General features: G+C 42.5%; 1 protein-coding gene across 2 annotated transcripts in view; it reads left to right on the top strand.

Moving 5' to 3' along the window:
• Positions 1 to 1,273: 1,273 nt before the first annotated feature.
• Positions 1,274 to 19,748, top strand: part of SPMIP2 (sperm microtubule inner protein 2) — a 36,862-nt gene continuing 18,387 nt past the window's right edge. For both annotated transcript variants that reach the window (XM_066631674.1, XM_066631673.1), the window contains exons 1-3: positions 1,274 to 1,431; positions 10,134 to 10,366; positions 13,791 to 13,849. In XM_066631674.1, coding sequence (XP_066487771.1) covers positions 1,323 to 1,431; positions 10,134 to 10,366; positions 13,791 to 13,849 — 401 coding nt within the window. In that variant the 5' untranslated portion in view covers positions 1,274 to 1,322. The remainder of the gene's footprint in view (positions 1,432 to 10,133; positions 10,367 to 13,790; positions 13,850 to 19,748) is intronic.

Below are 19,748 nucleotides of genomic sequence, written 5' to 3'. Positions count from 1 at the left end.
TAATTTAAACACTATATTACTTATTATTAAATTGAAAACTATATTATGTATAATTTATTACATAGAATTTATTAATTACAAGAAGGCTATGCGCTGCCTGCAAGGGGCTACTCATAGGGAAAAGGAGGGCATTTAAGTTCTTTTTCCAGGACACGAGGCTAAAAAAGAGGACATGTCTTGGAAAAAGAGGACATCTGATCACCCTGTATGGTGGGGAAAGTCAAGCCCTTCTGCAGACTACAAGTTCTCCATACCGATGCATGGTGGAAGCTCTGCTTCTCTTTTTAATAGAGAAAACAATCCCCAACAATTAGGGGATTTCCTTGTTGCTTTATGGCAGGCATTTAACTAACCTGATAAAAATATATGTAACTACCTTATACTGATTTATGCCATTTGTCTAGGTTGGTTTTCACAGGACTTCCAGTAATAATAATATAATAATATACAGTATTTATATACCGCCTTTCTTGGTCTTTATTCAAGACTTTATTCAAGGCGGTTTACACAGGCAGGCTTATTAAATCCACGCAGGGATTTTTACAAATTGAAAGAAGGTTCTCTCTTTCAAGAACCACCACATTCAAGCTGTTACACTCCGATCTGGTTTAACATTCTGGCCTCCATCCTCCCACGCTCCGAGCAGATGGAACAGCTCAGCTGCAGCTTGCCAGCTGCTTCAAGGTCGCACGGTGCCGGTGGCCTCGAACTGGCGACCTTGTGGATGTTAATCTTCAGGCAAATGGAGGCTCTACCCTCTAGACCAGACCTCCTGCCCAGTACCAGTACCTTCTTGGAGATGCTAAGGATTAAACCCAGGGTTTTCTGCATGCAAGACTGTGCTACTACAGCCACATCCCAAAAGGGCAAATAAAATAAAATAAATGGCCAAAGGATCATGGAGGATGCAAGCATAAGAGAGACCTGTAAAATTATCTCTCATAAGAATTTTATATTCTTGCTGGAGGTGGAAAGAGGCAAAATATTAACAAGCCAGTAAATGGTTCGGCATGGTTAAAAACTTCCTGCCGGCTTGCCTGAGAGGACATATCAAAACTGGCAAATGGCTGCTCACAATGTGTGAAGGAGCAGCAGAGTCTGCTCTTCTGTTCTGTCCCTAACTGTGTGGTGGGCAAGTGCAGGCAGCCAATGGAACCCTATTGACTTGCAAGGTCACATGGACAGTATGTCACAATGTAGTAAATGTCACCTAATAGCCTACTGTCCATCTAAGCTGCCTGGCTTACAATTCTTCCTGTCTGTGCAGCCACAGCAGCTGCTGCAATGCTCAGAACAAGAGTGAGCCTGCCAAGGATTAACGGATGGGTGACACTGCATGCTCCAGCCAGGCTGCCAAGGGCACAGCAGCCAAGAACACTTTGTCTCCCAGAGCCCGACCAGTAGATACAGGCAAACAAATTATATTTACAGGTAACTGCCGCCATTCCGTAGTTACTTAAGTGGCTGACAGCAGATGATGCCAGAGCAATCGCATGAATCATATAAATGGCCCAGGGTGAGAAGTGCTATGTAAGCAGTAATGTCATATGTAGCTTTGCATATCATAGCTCTATATCATGTGCCGTAAATGGATATTTGCTGCTTGTACTATTAGAGGATCATGGAAGGACATCTCTCTCTCTCTCTCTCTCTCTCTCTCTCTCTCTCTCTCTGTTTCTCATATTCTCTTCGGGTGCATTTAAAGGAAAAACTGCTAGTTTTCTGTAGTGCTGATCAGTGGCTACTCAAGACTACCTGTCCCCTGTGCCAGCCAGTCAGCTAGCTCATTTTGTTGCCCCCACAGGGCCGGCTTTATTGAAAACAGGGGCCCCAGGTTCACAGCCAATGAGTGTAGAATCTTATAGATATAAATACAATTTATTTATTTATTTTACAACTCTATGGCAGAATGGAAAGCAAAAAAAATGTGTGCTTAAAAAGTTCATGTGCATTAACGGACCAAATAGATCTAAGTACATTTTAATGTAAAAATTGCATACATGTAAGCCTACAAACAAACAAATAAAATATATATTTGACATGACCAGAGTAGATTACCCTAGTGCAGAGTCCCATTAGGCACGGGGCCCATTTGGCATAAAACAGGCCCTGCTCCCCCCCACCCCCACATGAGCAATTCATCTCACTGTCCTTCACTGCTGGTTACAAACTGACCAGGTTGGGAACAGAACCTTTCCATTCAAGCATCCTATTGGTCAGTACCTGGCTAGTTTAGAACCAGTGGCAGCAGAGAAAGTGGAAAGTCTCTTTCCCAAGCAGTCCTGGGAAAAAAAGTACTCCCTCCATCACCACCACTGCATCCCGTCTATTGTGGATATAAAATAAAATACTTGTCAATCAATCCACCTACAAAAATGATTATTAATAAATGACCTTTGCATAAATATATTTTTAGAAAGGCTTCCAAGTGTCCAAAAATGAATCCATACATAGTTGTCTCCAATAAACTAGGTGTTCAAATGTTGATAAAGTTAAATTGTTGACAGTCCATTGTAGTGGGAGGGCACTTATCTTTCCAGCACTTCATTGTAAGTACTGTACTTACTGTACTGTATTTTGGCTACAGTAAGGGCACAAAGAGTCCATTTTCATTGTCCCACAGTTAGTTAGTAAGGGCCCAATCCTATCCAATTTACCAGCATCGCTACTGCTGTAATGCAGCCCAAAGGTAAGGGAACAAACGTTTCCTTACCTTGAGGAGGACTCTGAGACTGTCCGTCCACCACAGGATTCTGTGCATGCCCCATTGGCAAGGCTGCCCGAGCACTGGAAAATTGGATAGGATTGGGGCCTAAGTCTTTTGGCTACAGTAAGGACACAGAGTCCATTTTATTTGTTCCACAGTTAGTTTCCATGAAACTAGGTAGATAATTCAAAAGAGTGTAACTACAAATACAATACAAAATTAATACAGGAAATACAAGTGGTGCCTCAGTATCTGCAAGGGATTCATTCTCAAACCCCCTGCAGAAACCAAAAATAGCATATAATGAAATCTGTGGTTTTGGCACCATTAAATCTGTGGTTTTGTGGAGAGAGCTGCTCTCCAGTCGCCTCTGGAGGGTTCTCTGAAGCATCCGCCCACAGCCTCTGTCGGCTTTAGAGTGGCCCAGGAGTGCAAAAAACATGACTTGGGAAACTGAAAGTGTCATTTTTTGCCCTTATAAGGCATTCTGAGGCCCAGAGAAATTCTCAGGAGCCATTCTGAAACCCACAGAGGTCATGGGCGGGCACATGCAGCCTCTCCTCTGCAGGCTTCAGAAAACCCTCCAGAGGTGACCAAAGTGCAGCTCCGGTCACCTTTGGAGGGTTCACGTTGGGTCAGGTCTGGCTCAATCCAGGTCTGGGAGAAAATCTGCAGATAAATAGCCTCAACCTGTAATGTCTCTCCAAAAGGACTGTATCAGTGTGCAAGCCCACATCATGTGCCTAAATGATGCTTTGGGTGCACTACAACGTCAAAAATTGTATTCTTTAGTAAGCCCCTTATTATGAAGGCATTGTGGTGTCCAATAAACTCTAAAAACATTTTATTGCTGAATTAATGGACTAAGATCCATAGATATTGTAGATATAGTGACTAGACCTATTTTCCACTGGTTCCATAAGTTAGGGCATTCCAAATTCGTATTCCATATTTCTCAGGCTTTGAACATCATACACTATTTGTCAAGCAACATCAGATATTTATACACCAAGACTGGAAAGGCTCAGGCAACAGCAACGTTTTTTCAGCACTGCAGAGGTGATGCTCAGCAACAGCATTGGAGAAGGTCAGCCCCCCCTGCCCCCATCATCCGCTTCTCACATGCTGTCCAAGTACATCATATATGAAGAGGATGGTGTGGCTACCAGGCAGGCAGTGGGCTGAGGGTTGGGCTGCCCAAGTTGCTGCTTGAAGTGGTTATTTCAGTCTGCCTCATTGCTGGAACTGATGCTGTTACTCCCTTCTCTCACTTTTCACTTTTCTTCTTAGATTTTCTCTCATATATTGAGACCCTTCGAAGCATCCTGAGAAAATATCACTGGTGCTAGGGACATATACAATAAATTCCTGAACTCACCAAAATCAAAGGAGCCAAGAACTGATTTGAGTCAGTTACCCTTCTGTAGCTGAGAGTGGTTAATTCCTTTTTTGAGATTTCTGTTTCCCAGTTAATGTGCATTCTCACCCAACCCCCTTCATTTCTGTATTTTGCTCCGAATGCTTCCTTATTTTCAATGAGACAATTTGTTTCCATATTCTCAGGTTTTTGATAACACCAATGCTAGGCCTTTTGTGTACTAAATAGACAAGTCTCTATTTGCATTTTGTCTGATCTCCAGACAGGTTCCTTTGATTCACATTCTGCTCTTGTTTGCTAAAAGTCACCAGACTTACTTTTGGTGTTACTGCATTAAAATAATATAAAATAAAATGTAGATTTTGAAATTTTTTCAGATATTTTCACATACTCTCTACCCAAGCAGCTGATGCAATAATATGTGCCAAGGTGCATTTTCAAATATTTATTTTATGCAAATATACAGAATGCAAAGAAACTGTAAAATCTCCAAATCTTCTAAAACAGGAGTGTCAAACTCATTTCATACAGAGGGCTGGAGTTAGCATTCAGGGCTCCTGCTGAGGGCCAGAAGTGATGTCATTAAGCAGCTAATGGCCAGAAGCCAGACCTTGTTCTCATCTAGAAACTCATTAACTGCAAATGACAGAAGAGAAAATATGCAAATCTTGATCATATTTCAAGATTTAGGAAAGTCCAATTTTCATGTGGGCTGCCATTTCAGCGGTAACACCCCATCAAGCTGAGAGCGTGAGGGCCAGATAAAAAGCTTCTGGGGACTGCCTCCGGGGTCTTATGTTTGACACCCCTGTTCTAAAATCTGATCTGCTGGGGTATAGGAGAGGCCTAGATTTATTTATACTGTCATGAATTTCAGCAAGAGAAGAATTTGGTAACATTCCTAGGCCTGAATCAGCAACAGTGTAGCTATCCTTCTAAGACCCACATGGTGCAAGCTTGTGTTTTCTACAATAATAGCATGCAGGGCCTCTGAGCCTCTCTAGTTCCTTTTTCCATTACTTCATTGATTATCACACAGCTTTTCCAAATGCTGTCTACTTACTACAATACACCTGCATCACTTGGAGCTCACCCAGCCCTCTATGGAATAAGCAGACAGATCCACCGAGAATATCTCTTGGAACCTGTAAAGGTTAGGAGCTCAGGGATGCAAGTGCCAAATCACATGGGAAGCTTGGTGGATGAAAGAATACTAATTGGCAAAGCCCTTGCCTCATTATCTTGGTGTCTCTTCTTCCTACACAAACCGCAGCGATCGTTTCCTCAATTTGATCCTTACAACCCAAAGAATAGATTCCCAAAAACAATGTAGCAAAAGACGGTAGCAAAATTATCTTAACAAGAAGTATGGAAATATTCAAGCAATGAAACACAAGGGTTATTTTTTAAAGAATGGAACCCCTTCCTGTACTATAAATAATACATGCCTCGGCTTGGATCCAACAGAGCACTTGTGTGAACAGAAGCAATTTTCTCCATTTTCCACCATTTCCCCTGTGCCACATCAAATGCTTCTTTTGAAAGACCCTATGGCACTCAGAAGCGACTGTGGAGGGGAGGGGAGGGTCCACAGGAAGAAAGAGGATTGGAAAGTTCTATTCTACAAGAAGAATGCTGCTTGCAGTTTTTAGAATCCAAGCCAATATGTTCTGTGGTAGTTACTGCCAAGCTGCACATTCTCACTGAAGAATTTTTAACCTCAAATTTGGAGTATCAGGGAAAAACTGGCAGGGCTAAAACTCCGGGCAATTTCAAAGGGGGCCCAGATAAATGTTAAGAAAATTTTAGCAGCATCTTGCCATTGTCTGGTGGCAGGTGACTGTCATTTTTTCCTTGACTTCAGCCCCTCCACACACACAAATCTCTGATGGCAGGAGTGGTTGTGCAGACCTGTCATTGTTGCTGGATCACACTGATGGCCATGATTTGTCCCCAAGATGTCCTATAAATGATGCTACATATTGTATTGGCAACCTTCAGTCTCGAAAGACTATGGTATCGCGCTCTGAAAGGTGGTTCTGGCACAGCGTACATAATGTCATTCAGTAAGGCCTTCCCAGGGGAGGGGGGAATTGTGACTAGTAGGATACTGACAAATTTATCATAATTTCACAATGCTGCCCCCCCCCAATTGTCAAATTTGACCCAGCATTTTCACTGACTGACAAAAGGACAAAAACAAGGGGGGAAAAAGAATAAAGGGAGCATTTCAGGTTTAGCACATTGGTTGAGATGAAGATGGAAAACTGATTACGAGAAAGATTGCCTAGAGGTGCGTACATTTTTTCTGCACTTTCCAGAAGCAACAGCAGCTTATTAGGCAATGGGTGTCTTATAAACAGTGGATAATGAGAAGATCCAACGTGGGGCAGCAGCTTATGTGACTTGGATAAAATAGAACTAAATGGGCAACCCAATTCTAACAGTACCAGCGTGACTGGGTGCAGCCAGTCAAAAACAAAGGTTCCCTAGCCCCAGGTAAAGCCTTAAGCCCAAGAATGGGGCTTCTCAAGTCTGCACAGGCTATTTTTCAGGTGCAGACTTGAGGATAGGATATGGCAGAGCAGAGCTCCGCTGGTTCCACCCCCTCCCACACTGGTTCCTCCCCTGCTCTGACTTCTCCCCAGCCTGGAATGCCAACCGCTGCCCCCACAGACCTTACTGCTGCCTGGAGCTCTTCCCTTGCTCCATTCAGCACTGGGCCTAGTGTCGACTGGCACTGGGCTGGCACGGGCTCTCCCTGCATGGAGGTTGCTGAAAGTGTGCTTTACAGCACATTAATGACTTCCAGCACCAGTGGTACACTCATACGATTGACGCTGAAGAGCTCAGGATTGGGCTTTGAGTTCCCTTGAAGCACCCAAGCAGGAAGGAGTAACTGTACCAGAAATGCACATGTGGAGAAGCTTTTGTTTTCTGAGATGAACATCAGGCATATTTTCTGAGACAAGCTGCTGACAGACAAAAAGATTTCCTGAATAATTTGATACAGGGTCTTCAACTGCTTCGGAGGTTTAGGAGTGTTCCTTATTTTAAATAATGTTTTTAAACTTATAGTTATTGTCCACTTTTAATTTACCTAATTAATTTGATTTGATTCTGTTGTGTGTGAGGGGTGTTAAAAATTTTCCTGCTTGATGATGTCACTTCCAGCCATGACATCCCTTCCAGGTTAATGACATCACTTCCAGTAGGTCCCGACAGATTCTCATTTTAAAAAGTGGGTCCTGATGCTAAAAAATTTGAGAACCACTGGTGCATAGAATTGCAACATTTGTCCTAGAGCCATAAGCCACTTGATGCTAGTACTGGACCACACTTAAACTGGAAAAAATAAAATGACCATCAGATGCCATCATATTTACGTATTTCATTTACTGTTTTATTGTTATATTCTTGTCTTTTGCAGTCATGCATTCTCAGTGACTTGCTAATTATCATAAACTACTGCTTATATATTAGTACTACTGCATCAGGTTGCTGGGGACTCTGGAACAAAGTTGTGCAGTGGATTCCCACCCATGGTGCCCTCTGTCTACTCCCTAGTGGTGCATTGGGTGCTGCCACTGGTACTGCAGGGTCAGAGGATGACTTGGCCAGATAGATCTTCTGATAGGTGTGGGCTCTCAGCCGGTGTCCCACCCCTGGCCCACCCCTCTTATATGCCATTTAACTCATAGTAAATAAGTTTACATTAATATGACTGGAATAAGAAGTGTATGGAGTCCTGCTGTGTGCTTGTATAATCTAACTGTCCCTAGGGAGTATAATACATTTTGCAATCATACATACCATTTTTCCCCTATAGAGAACTTTCTCGTTCAGAACATAATTCAAGAAAGTAATGTTAGCTTGTCTCCATCATTATCCTTAACCCAACAAAGACACTAAACTTTTGTTCAATGTTGATTGTCAGTAGCGTGAGACTACTGTAAATGTTTATCTCTCCCATGTAATTTCAGGCTGTGAGATGTATTTAAGGTTATTCTGAAAGAACTGAAAATAATTTAATCACTATTCTAATCTAACTAAAAATGCAGTGTTTGCTTGTAGGGATGTTGAGCATTGAAGTGCCAGAGAAATGAGTAATGAAATTCCCAACAAAACTTTCTAGATGTCGTTACTTGTAATTATATTGTACTGTGGTGATTTGGGGGGAGGGGGGGAGTGTTTGTTTATTTTACAAACAAGATAGTACAAGGTTTCCTGGTGCGTTGCCAAAATATATAAGTTCAAGCTGAGTGTAACAGAAGCCATTGCAAACAGGAATGTCCATGATGCTGAAATGGTTGCTTCAGGTGGTCGATTGGTGTAGGGCACATGCCTCCACAGATCTACCTCTTCCTCCAACTCCCTGGATTTGAAAAGGAACAGGGGATGACGTGGAAGAGCAAATGTGGAGGAGAAGAAAGTGGTGGGCTAGAGCAGGGGTGTCCAAACTTTTTGACAGGAGGCTCATTGGAGACTGGGGGCTCCCTGAGGGCTGGATTGGGAGTCCTTGAGGGTCACCTCTAACACAAGTGGCCCCAGGGTCAGGGTTTGGGCACCCCTGGGTTAGAGCATTCTGCTGCTGGATAAGGGAAAGGTCTTAGTTTGGCCTCGCTTGCAAATATTCACTTTGTGTAGAAATGAACACATGGAGGGCTTGTGGTTTACATTTATCCTCCACATATTCATGTTGTCATTGGCACAGGAGCCTATGAATGAACCACAGCCTCCATTTTTCAGGGTATGGATAGTACATAGGAAGCCTACACATCTTTGGGTTCATGTTCTTATTGTGCAATGACATCTTGAGCACATTGAGGAAAGGGTGTGGCTAGTGGGCATGATCCTAATCCCCCATCCATAAATCAATTTTTCATAGAATGGACATTTGCAAAGTGCTATACAGGTGGAGTCTGATTTTCCATGGATTTTACATCTGAAGATTTGGCTCAACACGGGTCCCCCAGACCCACATTGGGCCAGACTCTGCCCCACCTGAACCCTCCAGAGGGACCGGTGCTGTGCTCCTAGAGCTGAAAGAACATGACTTCTGTTTCCTAAGGGAAACCGGAAGTGACACTTTAATACCTTTTAAGGCATTCTGAGGCCTGGGGAAGCACACTGCCTCTGCCTTTGCTGAGAACTGATCCCCCCATATATACCGAAGCCCCCACCAGTAACTGAAAATCATAAAAATGCATGGTGAAGTTGGTGATGATGAGTAGAGGGGCCCCTTAATCATGGGGGGCTTGCTACAACAGTAAAAACTACCAGAATCTCCCTTACCCCATTTGATACCTGATACAAATCTAGGATGTTGACCTGCACTTAGAGCCTCCCTTCCACCACCAAGCCCTCTGAACACAGAAAGTGTTTATTAAAGTGGTCTGCAGGTTGTAGTGACTGATAAGATATAGTGATTCATGTATAAGGATGTCAGTGGGACCAGGAAGGATATCAGGGGGGTTCGAGATGACTACCTGATAGCATTTTCTAGCGTTGTTTACTTTGATGCAGCCTGCTGTTCATATGTACAGCTTCTGACATTTTTGAAAGTGAGTTACCTTCCATCTCTTCAATTCTCAGTACTCTTGCCCTGCCTCCAAACTGTCAGCTGAGACTCTGGATTTCTGTATCAAGCAGAAGGTTGAACTAGAATGAACAGTCTTCTAGTCTAGAATGGACTAGAAGTCTCCCTTCAACAATATGATTCTCTTCTCCTTGACATTCCTCTGATTGTTTCAGCCAGGCGATACAACCTGCATGCACTCCTTTCAATAAACAGATGCTCTTTAAGGTGAACTGGATCCTTTTGATTTGGAAGTTTGAGAGTTATCAACATTCCTCTTGGCAACGGGTGCCCGCAGCTGCTTAAATCCACACCATTATAGGATGAGCAAATGCGTAATTGGCACTATACCACAGCAATAACACAGAATTTTTTTAAGTGTTCAAATCTATTCAGATTCAATATAGGATGGCATTTCAAATCTTACTTTGTGTTATATTCTTCTTTTTAAATTCCTTTCCATTCTCAAGGTCCAAATGGAACCGGCGACTACAGAACAAATCTTGGGGATTACACTTTCTATATAGGATCAAGAACTTCACCAAAAGAGGGCACAAGTGAAGCTCTATACTTGTGGAGACCTGCACCAATGAACCGCCCTCCATGGCGCCGCAAAGATGCAGTTGTGGGAGAAATTGGCTGGGGAGTAGAGGAATATGGTCCTCTCCTCCAAAGTGGCTTTCCCAGGAGGAAGCAGATGAAGGTAATGTGCAGTGCAAAACAATCATATCTTCTAAGCCAGTGGTTCTCACACATATAGCACCGAGACCCACTTTTTAGAATGAGAATCTGTTAGGACCCACTGGAAGTGGTGTCATGACCAGAAGTGAAATCATCAAGCAGGAAAATTTTTTAACCATCCTAGGCTGCAATCCTACCCACACTTACCCAGGAGTAAGTCCCATTGACTATCATTGTTAAAAGAATATACATAGTAGCTTGTTAAAAGCACAGACCTGTAACTTTTCCCCAAATGCAGTCACACCCCATGATAGCATCAAGGCTATTATATTAAAAATAAAATACTGAAATGAATGGGGACCCACCTAAAATTGGCTCACCTAGTGGGTCCCAACCCACAGTTTGAGAAACACTGTTCTAAGCATATCTACTCAGGATGGCACTTACTTCAAGGTAAGTGTCTTTAGGATTGCAGCCTTATTTATTACTGTCTCAGAATGTCCTGTGATGCCTTTTTAATGATTGCACAGGCCTACAAAATTGAGGGTCAGAAAAGTTTTTCCCAAGCTTCATGGTGGTTTGAAATGAATTTGGGGTGCCAATTCCAAAAATGGCATCTGTTTTGCCCTATCACGTTTAGTTTTGGAGATATAGTATAGCCTCATTAATGAATGGTTCAAGCAGCTTCCTCGTGAGGAAGCCATGGTGTAGGCTTCCTCATGAGGAAGCTGCTTGAACCATTCACTAAAGAAGCTATGCCATGTCTCCAAAACTAGACGTAATAGGGCAAAACTATTTTTGAAATCAGCACCCCAAATATACCCAGGAATTGGTGTAACGTTTAAGGAAGCAAAATGTGTGTTGGCCTGTGTTATTAATTATTATTGATAATTATATTCCTAATTATTTTATGCTGGGTAATTGTAGTATAGTAGATACTCAGAGAGTAATTCAAAGATTTTTCTATCTAACAATCATATACAATCATTATTGCTATAACAAATGAAAGAAATGTGTCTGATGGGATAGTTAATGGTTATGATTAAAGCTTAACATTTGTGCAAAACAATAAAATACATAATGGTGATAAATCCTCCAAATGAGTCTCACCTAGGAGAAGCCTATCTTCAACAGAAGACTCTGACACACGAATAGGGAGCCGACACACAAATACAATGGACAATATCTGCTGAAAAGAGAGTGGAAATGAAGAAATTCAAAACAAAATTTCAGAACACAAAGTAATTTTAAAATTTTTCCAAGCCAGCACCTTAATATTCCCATAAAATTATATATACATTTTTAAAAATGCACTTGAATTGGGAGCATATAATTCAAAATCTGCCACAAAATGAAAATTAGGAGGATTCCCTTGAGAATACTTTACCCAAATTTTAATTTGGATTGAACATTTTTAAAGTTCTCTTCCTTCATCCCATGATGAAGATTTACACATGCTATGGAAAGGACTGACAAGGAAACCCAGAAGAACCATCATCAGCTAAGGTCTACTTGGACTTACACCAACAATATCGCTGGTGCAAGTCCACGTGGACCAGAAAGGCAGATCAAGGTCAGGAAAGGAGTTTGGATTCTGCAGATACTGAACAGAAACCCTTCCCAGTCCTGATGTGTCCTCCTTCATGCCCCCATCACCGCCCCAGTCTGCCCACCCCATACCTACTTGTACTTAGGCATCCACGGGCTGCTGGCATATGGAGCCAGTTGCTTGCTGCTTGTGGTGTGCACTCTGGTGTGTCGCCTTTTGCAACAGCCAAAAAGTACCTAGCACTACAGGAATGCTTGCTCCTGTGGTGCTAAGCGCTGATAGGATTGGGCCATAAAATTCTTGATTACTTGAAAAGTGACTTTCCCTTAGAAAAGTAAACCCAAGAGTCCAGTACTAGAAGCAGGACAGGGGACCAATTACCAGTGGTTACTTGAACCTTCTCTTCCCTCCTCTAGAGCTACTTATGGCTAGACCATATTTTAGGATTCATGTGATCATATACTACAGAATGTTACTGGATACTATTCTTTCAAAGTAGTTTACAAGTACAGTACTTGAAAGTATTGTAGTTATTTTGCTAGGTTAAAAACATGCCCTTAAAGCACAATCCAATCAAAGTCACATACTCTTATGTCTCAATCATTTCACTGAAGTTCACTTAGAAAATGGGATTTAGGTTTTAAAACTAAAATAGTATTAAGGCGGTTGGATTGTGTTGTTTTTTTGTATTTCTTCTTTTCATCTTCTCTACCAATTTATGTTTCCTTTTTGAAATCCACTAACAAAGGGAAAGACAGACCCCTTGAACAGTGAATGTTGGATTGTAAAATGGATCTGACCTTTTTTCCTATCACAACTGTGTTGAAAAGCTTTGAGATTGTGAATTAAAATGTAATCAGCCTTTATTCTGTGATTCATATTTAACACTGTTGCTCACACCCAGGCAGATCCCTGCAATATCTAGTTCTTCATATCTCCAAAAGTGGCAAGTGCACACCTTTAATCACCCTTCCACAAATTTCACACAGGTTCACACATTCCTAAGCAAGATATAGCTATTGATTAAAGTCTTAAGCTTTCATGCTTAAGACATGTAGGGAGACATTATCTCCCTACAACAATGCTTTTGGCATGGTACAAATCAGGGGTTTTCGAACTACACATTTTTTGCCTTGTGCTCAATTTCTAAATATTAAATGGCTAGTCACTACTCTCTGTGTACAGATTAGGTTCCAGGGGTCTATACAAAAGTTGAGGTCTATGCTCTTTTGCTCAGCTGCAGTATCTCCTTTGGGGTGCTTTTGTGCGCTGGGCTGGTAAGAACTGGATTGTTCAAAGTACATACATTTCAACTTAAGTACACTGTGATCGTATTAGACACAGCCACAGTTTGCCCTGCTATGTGGAAACACACTATGGACTGCTAAGCAAAGTATCAATTGGCCCTGTGTCCAAGTGTGTGACATGCACAATACACATGTACATACAGAGAGACATACATACATGTACATACTAACGGATTAGTATGAGTACAGCAGCTAATTTCAGAATATGTGATATGACTCCCAAAGTATAAATGACAGGAGAATTAGATCAGGAATATCAAACTCATTTCATATAGAGGGCTGAAGTTAACATACGTGGTGCCTGCTGAGAGCTGGAAGTGACATCATTAAGCAGATGATGGCCAGAAATAAGCACTTTGTTCTCACATAGAAACTCATTAGCTGCAAATTACAGATGAGAAAATATGCAAATCTTGTTCATATTTTCAAGATATAAGAGAGTCCAATTATCAAGCTGGGAGAGCCCCATTATAATGGGAGCTGAATAAACAGATTCCAGGGAGGGTGCGTTCGGTCCATGGGCCTTATGCTTGACACCCCTAAATTAGAACAATGTGATATAATATGTGTGAATCTATTTTCTTTGACAGAAAGAAGTTTTTCCTCCAGCTGAAGAACATGAGTTAATTTACCGATACATGAATCCCAGGTAGGCATACATCCAGATTCTGTTTAACCTCCTCCTGTGCTAACTAATCTCCTGCGCTAATTAACCTGCTGTCACAGTGACATGTGAGTAAGACATGGGATAATCAGCATTATCAGTTAGCCCAAAGTCTCTGAGCAAAGACGGGAGAACTGGAATGTTTGGTGGTTAGGGAAAACATTGGTATAGGGGGCATAATGGAAATCTGGTGGAATGAGGAGAAACAGTGGGATACTGCAATCCCAGGCTATAAACTCTATAGGAGGGACAGGGAAGGTCATGTTGGAAGTGGGGTGACCATCTATGTTAAAGAAGGGATAGAGTCCAGCAAAGTAGAGACTGAAGGTGGGTCCGACTCCACCATAGAATTGTTGTGGGTTAAATTACCAAGCTAGAGGAGTGATGTAATACTGGGGGCATGCTATCATCCTCCAGACCAAAAACCTGAAGAAAACCTTGAAATGAGGAAACAGATCAGGGAGGCATTGAAAAGAGACAGGGTGTAATCATGGGGGACTTCATATAGACTGAGTCAATTTGTGCTCTGGTCATGAAAGGGACACCGGATTCCTTGACTTGCTAAATGTCTGTGCCTTAGACCAGCTAGTCATGAAGCCCACCAGAGGACAGATTACTCTGGATTTAATATTGTGTGATACTCAGGACCTGGTTAGTGATGTAAATGTTATTGAGCTGTTGGGGAACAGTGACCATGCTGTGATCTGTTTCACCATGCATGTCGGGAAAAGAGTGCCAAGCAAACCTGACACAAAAATCCTTGACTTCTGAAGGGTGGACTTTCCTCAAATGAGGGAGCTGGTTAGAAAGAAGTTGAAAGGGAAGGTAAAAAGAATCCAATCTTTCCAGAGTGCATGGAGGCTGTTTGAAACTACGGTAATAAAGGTCCAGCGGAAGTGTGTACCGTAAAGAAAAAGGGTTCAGCTAAGTCCAAGAGGGTGCCAGCATGGCTAACGAGCAAAGTTAGAATGGCTGTAAAGCCAGGGAAGCTTCCTTCTATAAATGGAAGTTTTGCTCTAATGAAGAAAACAAAAAGGAACGTAAACTGTGGCAAAAGAAATGTAAGAAGATGATATGGGAAGCCAAGAAAGACTTTGAGGAACACATGGCCAGCAGCATTAAGGGGAACAATAAAAGCATCTTCAAATATGTTAGAAGCAGGAAATCTGCCAGAGAAGCAGTTGACCCACTGAACAGTTAGGAAGGGGAAGGGGAAGTAAAAGGGCACTTGGAGATGGCAAATTAATGGCAACTTAATTCCTTAGTCAGGAGGGGCTGTTTGGGCAGCGGTATCTGCCCAAGGTCTTCTGCCATGAAGATAGATGCAAATAACTCATTTAATTTCTCTGCCATCTCCAAATGTCCTTTTACTTAATATGTCTCTGACATAAGGGGTTAGGATTGCACCCTCAATCATGCAACTTTTCCCTTAAAATGGCAATGGTACAAGAGGATTGAAAAATAGCAAATGTCACACTGATCTTTAAGAAAGGAAGGAGAGGAGGCCTGGGAAACCACAGACTGGTCAGCCTAATGTCTGTTCCAGGTAAGATGGTGGAATGCCTCATCAAACACACAGACGAACAAGCCTTGCTGAGGGAGAATCAGCATGGTATCTGTAAGGATAAATCTTGCCTCACAAACCTTTTAAAATTCTTTGAAAAGGTCAACATGCATGTGGATATAGGAGAACCTATGGATATTATATATCTGGACTTTCAAAAGGCGTTTGATACAGTCCCTCACCAAAGGCTGCTGAGGAAACTCCACAGTCAGGGAATTAGAGACAGGTCCTCTCATGGATTAGGAACTGGTTGAGGACCAGGAAGCAGAGACTGGGTGTCAATGGGCAATTTTCACAATGGATAGAGGTGAAAAATGGTGTGCCTCAAGGATCTGTCCTGGGACCGGTGCTCTTCAACCTGTTCAAAAATAAGCTGGAGACATGGTTGAGCAGTGAGGTGGCCAAGTTTGCAGATGACACTAAGCTTTTCTGAGTGGTGAAGATCAGAAGGGATTGTGAAGAACTCCAGAAGGATCTCTCCAAACTGGGGGAATGGGCAGCTAAATGGCAGATGCATTTCAATGTAAGTAAGTGTATAGGAGGGCTTTCACTTACTTTCACTCACTGCAGGTCGCTGTAGGCTCCAGGAGGTGCAGGGAGCCCTGCACAGCCCTCTGAAAGGCTCCACAAGGCTTAGAATCTTCAAACAATGTGATTGCAAACCACTTCCGGTTTCCAGGAGTTGCTTTTCCATCATGTCGTTTGAAGATTCTAAGCAGTGAGTGAAAGTAAATGAAAGCACCCCCTCTTGCTCCCCCTTAGCAACACAATCCTGGGGATCACATCGCTACCCTCACACCTCCCCTGCAAATACTTACTTAGGGAGTAAAGTTCCCTAAAAGTTTGAGAACCGCTGTTATAATGCCATTGTACAAATCGATGGCAAGGTCACACCTGGAGTATCGTGTCCAGCTCTGGTTGCCATATTTCAAAAAGGATATAGTGGAAATGGAAAAGGTGCAGAAGAGAGCAACCAAAATGATTACTGGGCTGGGGCACATCCCTTACCAGAAAAGGCTACAGTGTTTGAGCTCTTCAGTCTAGAAAAAAGGTGCCTGAGGGAGGACATGATTGTGATATACGATATTATGCAGGGGATGGACTGAGTGGACAGAGGGATGCTCTTTTCCCTCTCACACAACACCAGAACTAGGGGACAGCCACTAAAATTGAATGTTGGAAGAGATAGGACAGACAAAAGAAAATATTTCTTTACCCAGCATATAATTAGTCTGTGGAACTCCTTGCCACAGGATGTGGTGATGGCATCTGACCTAGATGCCTTTAAAGGGGGACTGGACAGATTTCTGGAGGAAAAGTCCATTAGAGGTAACAAGCCATGGTGGATATGTGCAACCTCCTGATTTTAGAAATGGGCTACATCAGAATGCCAGATGCAAGGGAGCGGACCAGAATGCAGGTCTCTTGTCTTGTGTGCTCCCTGAGGCATCTGGTGGGCCACTGTGAAACACAGGAAGCTGGACTAGATGGGCCTTTGGCCTGATTCAGTGGGGCTCATCTTATGTTAGCTTAACCTTGAATGGAATGGCTTTGATTACTGTGTCATATTTTTGCTCACGGAGGCTGACTGGAGCAGTGAAGTGGAACTGTTTAGAAGTAGGACTGGTTCAGTTAGTCTATATGCAATTAATGTCCTATCAAGCAGCATCCATTTCAGTGGGATGGATGAGATTTGCCAAGTTCTGCCCACAGGATAATCAGTGTGTTCACATTATGCAGATAGGAACCCACATACTTGCCTTTCTTCCTCTTAAACATTATTTTGGCATCCATTAGCAAGGCTTAAATATGTTCATCCTGTCTGCAATGCTTGGGGTAGAGAAATAAGCAGGAGTACAGAGGCAAAGGAACAGGATGGAGCACCATCCCACTTCTTCTGACAGAAGCTGAGCAATGGTGTCACCTGTTCCAGCTGCCTGCTTATCTGCTCATCCACACTATTTCTTCCTCCTTCCCCCTGGGCTGGTTTCTTATATTTGGCCTACGCTTTCCGGCCAGCAGGGGCTCCTCCTCCTCCTTTTGAAAAGTCAGGGGCTGCATTGTTTTTTTTTACCTTTTAGAGCTTGAGACCTGTTTCATTTGTTTGTTTAAGCTTCCAGCACGCTCAGGTTGCATTCTTTTTTTTAGGTTCCAGCATGCTAGCCATGCTAGAATTTCCCCAAGCTTGCTTAGAACTCCAAGCTTGGAGCTAGAAAAGACGGCTGCCACATGTTACGTTACTCCTGCCTGTTTTCTTATCTAAAGAACAGAGGAACCTCTCAAAAACATGGTGGCCCCCATAGCGTATGGAAACAACATGGCAACCTCCATACAACTGATTGCAATGTGGAGATGCCATTTTGTCGTTTTTAAATTAATTGTGCTGAAAGCATGCTAGTAGCATGCTGGAAACATCACTTCTGCCAATTCACCTATCTAAAAAAAATGCAGCCTGGGGCTGTGGTTCATAGTGGAGCAGTACAGACTAGAGCTGTGGGCTAGAGTGGAGGTGCTCTACCCCACCCCTCTAGTTTCTATGGCTACTTCTTTCTTCTCCTGGTGCTGACTTTTAAGGGTTGGGAAAGGGGCACACTAGCCAGAAAAGGGAGGCATGATTATGGCAGGAGTCATCCCCAAAATAAGGAGCTGGGGGTGAAACAGAGAGGCAGGTGGGCAATGGAAGGACAGAGGATGAAAGAACCCATGGAAAGGAAGGAATAAATTTTTTAAAAAGACAAGAAAGGAAGGGAGCAAGCATGCAAGCAAATGCCTTCTAAGGCATTTTGAAGTAAAACCAGAAGTGACATTTTTAGGCCTTTATAAGGCCTTCTGGGGCCTGGGGAGGCTTCTCACAGGCCCTCAGAACACCCTTCAGAGATGACTAGAGCATAGCTCTGGAAGGTCCATGTTGGGGTGACCCTGCAGGTTAAGGACCCACGAATATTGTAATTCGCTAGTCTCAAATCCGTGGATGCAGGCAGACCTGTATATTCATGTTTATTATTTTTGGCACTTGCCTGCTCTTAAAGGGTTTTTGGGTGGTGACAGGTGGTGACATCAGCTGAATTCAAGCTGAACTGAGCGAGTTGACCAGCATCATTTTGTGACCCATGCTCATGTACCTGCATTCATGTACTATAATAATAATACCAGTATTTTCATACTGCCTTTCTTGTAATTGGATTTCTCCTCAGACTTTAATCCAAGGCAGTTTACATATGCAAGCTTCCTAAATCCCCATGTAGGATTTTTTACAAGTTCTAATCTTTCAGAGAACACCTTCATTCCAGGTAGAGTCCTTCACAGTCTGGTATCTTTCTGGTTGCATTTGCCTCCATGTTTCGTCTGATGGCACTCCTTCACTCTCACTAAAGGCCAGGGTCATCCTCCACTTCTCTCACCAGCTGGGAGGACTCATCTCGTCAGCAGCAGCAGTTTTGGATGTTTCCAGCAGTCTCAAACTGTGTACCCAGATGTTCTTAGGGACATCATAGGCAGCAGGTCTGCCACTAAGTCAGACCTCCTGCCATCCTATAGCATTTAAAAAAATTATTATGTTTACTTTTGCATCTTTTTAAGGCTTAATGCAGCAGTGGGCAAACTTTCAACTTTAGGGATCCTGGACTTTAGAGATCTCTCTTGTAGGAGAGAGACTTTCAGCAGGTGCAGTTTGTCATCTGTGAGATGACAGGTTGCACCTGCTGAAATTCCCTGTCCTATACAATTGTTAAAGGTCCAGGGTCCTTAAAGTTGAAAGTTGGCCCACCCCTGGCCTAGAGCTATTGCACACTTAAGCCATTTCTGCCCAACACTGCATATATGCAACAGGGATCAAATGTGTACACCTGTGGGCTGGGCAGAAATGGGTTAATAAATGATAGTGTTAATACATATTTAGACTTTTATGTGCACTGGTAAGTGGGGGAAAAGTTGTTATTCACTTTAAGAACATATTTGCTTTACAGCAGTGATCTGGTACTTAATCTGCTGTATTAGTGAGGTATGTCTGTAGATCATAAACAAAATATATAAGCAAATATAAAACATAAAATATGTTTTTTGATTAGTTAAAGTATAATTACAAGCAATGTACTGCTCCTGTTTACTCTTGGACTGTGCATCCATTCTAGATATAGCATGTAATTTTGTAGATGTTAAAATCCAAACCATCTTATGTTATTGCTTGGCTCAACATAACCTTAATGTATCATAGTTCTAAACTTATATAGCAGCATATGAAGAAATCATCTGGCCTGGCCACATCTCCTTGGGACTATTCTTGCTGATGTTAGCCTTCCTTGTTAAAGAAGTCTGAAAGGG

The sequence above is a fragment of the Tiliqua scincoides genome, chromosome 6, assembly GCF_035046505.1.
Source record: "Tiliqua scincoides isolate rTilSci1 chromosome 6, rTilSci1.hap2, whole genome shotgun sequence".
NCBI lineage: Eukaryota > Metazoa > Chordata > Lepidosauria > Squamata > Scincidae > Tiliqua > Tiliqua scincoides.
Note: the sequence above shows the minus strand (reverse complement) of the source record. Positions and strands in the feature narration are given on the sequence as shown.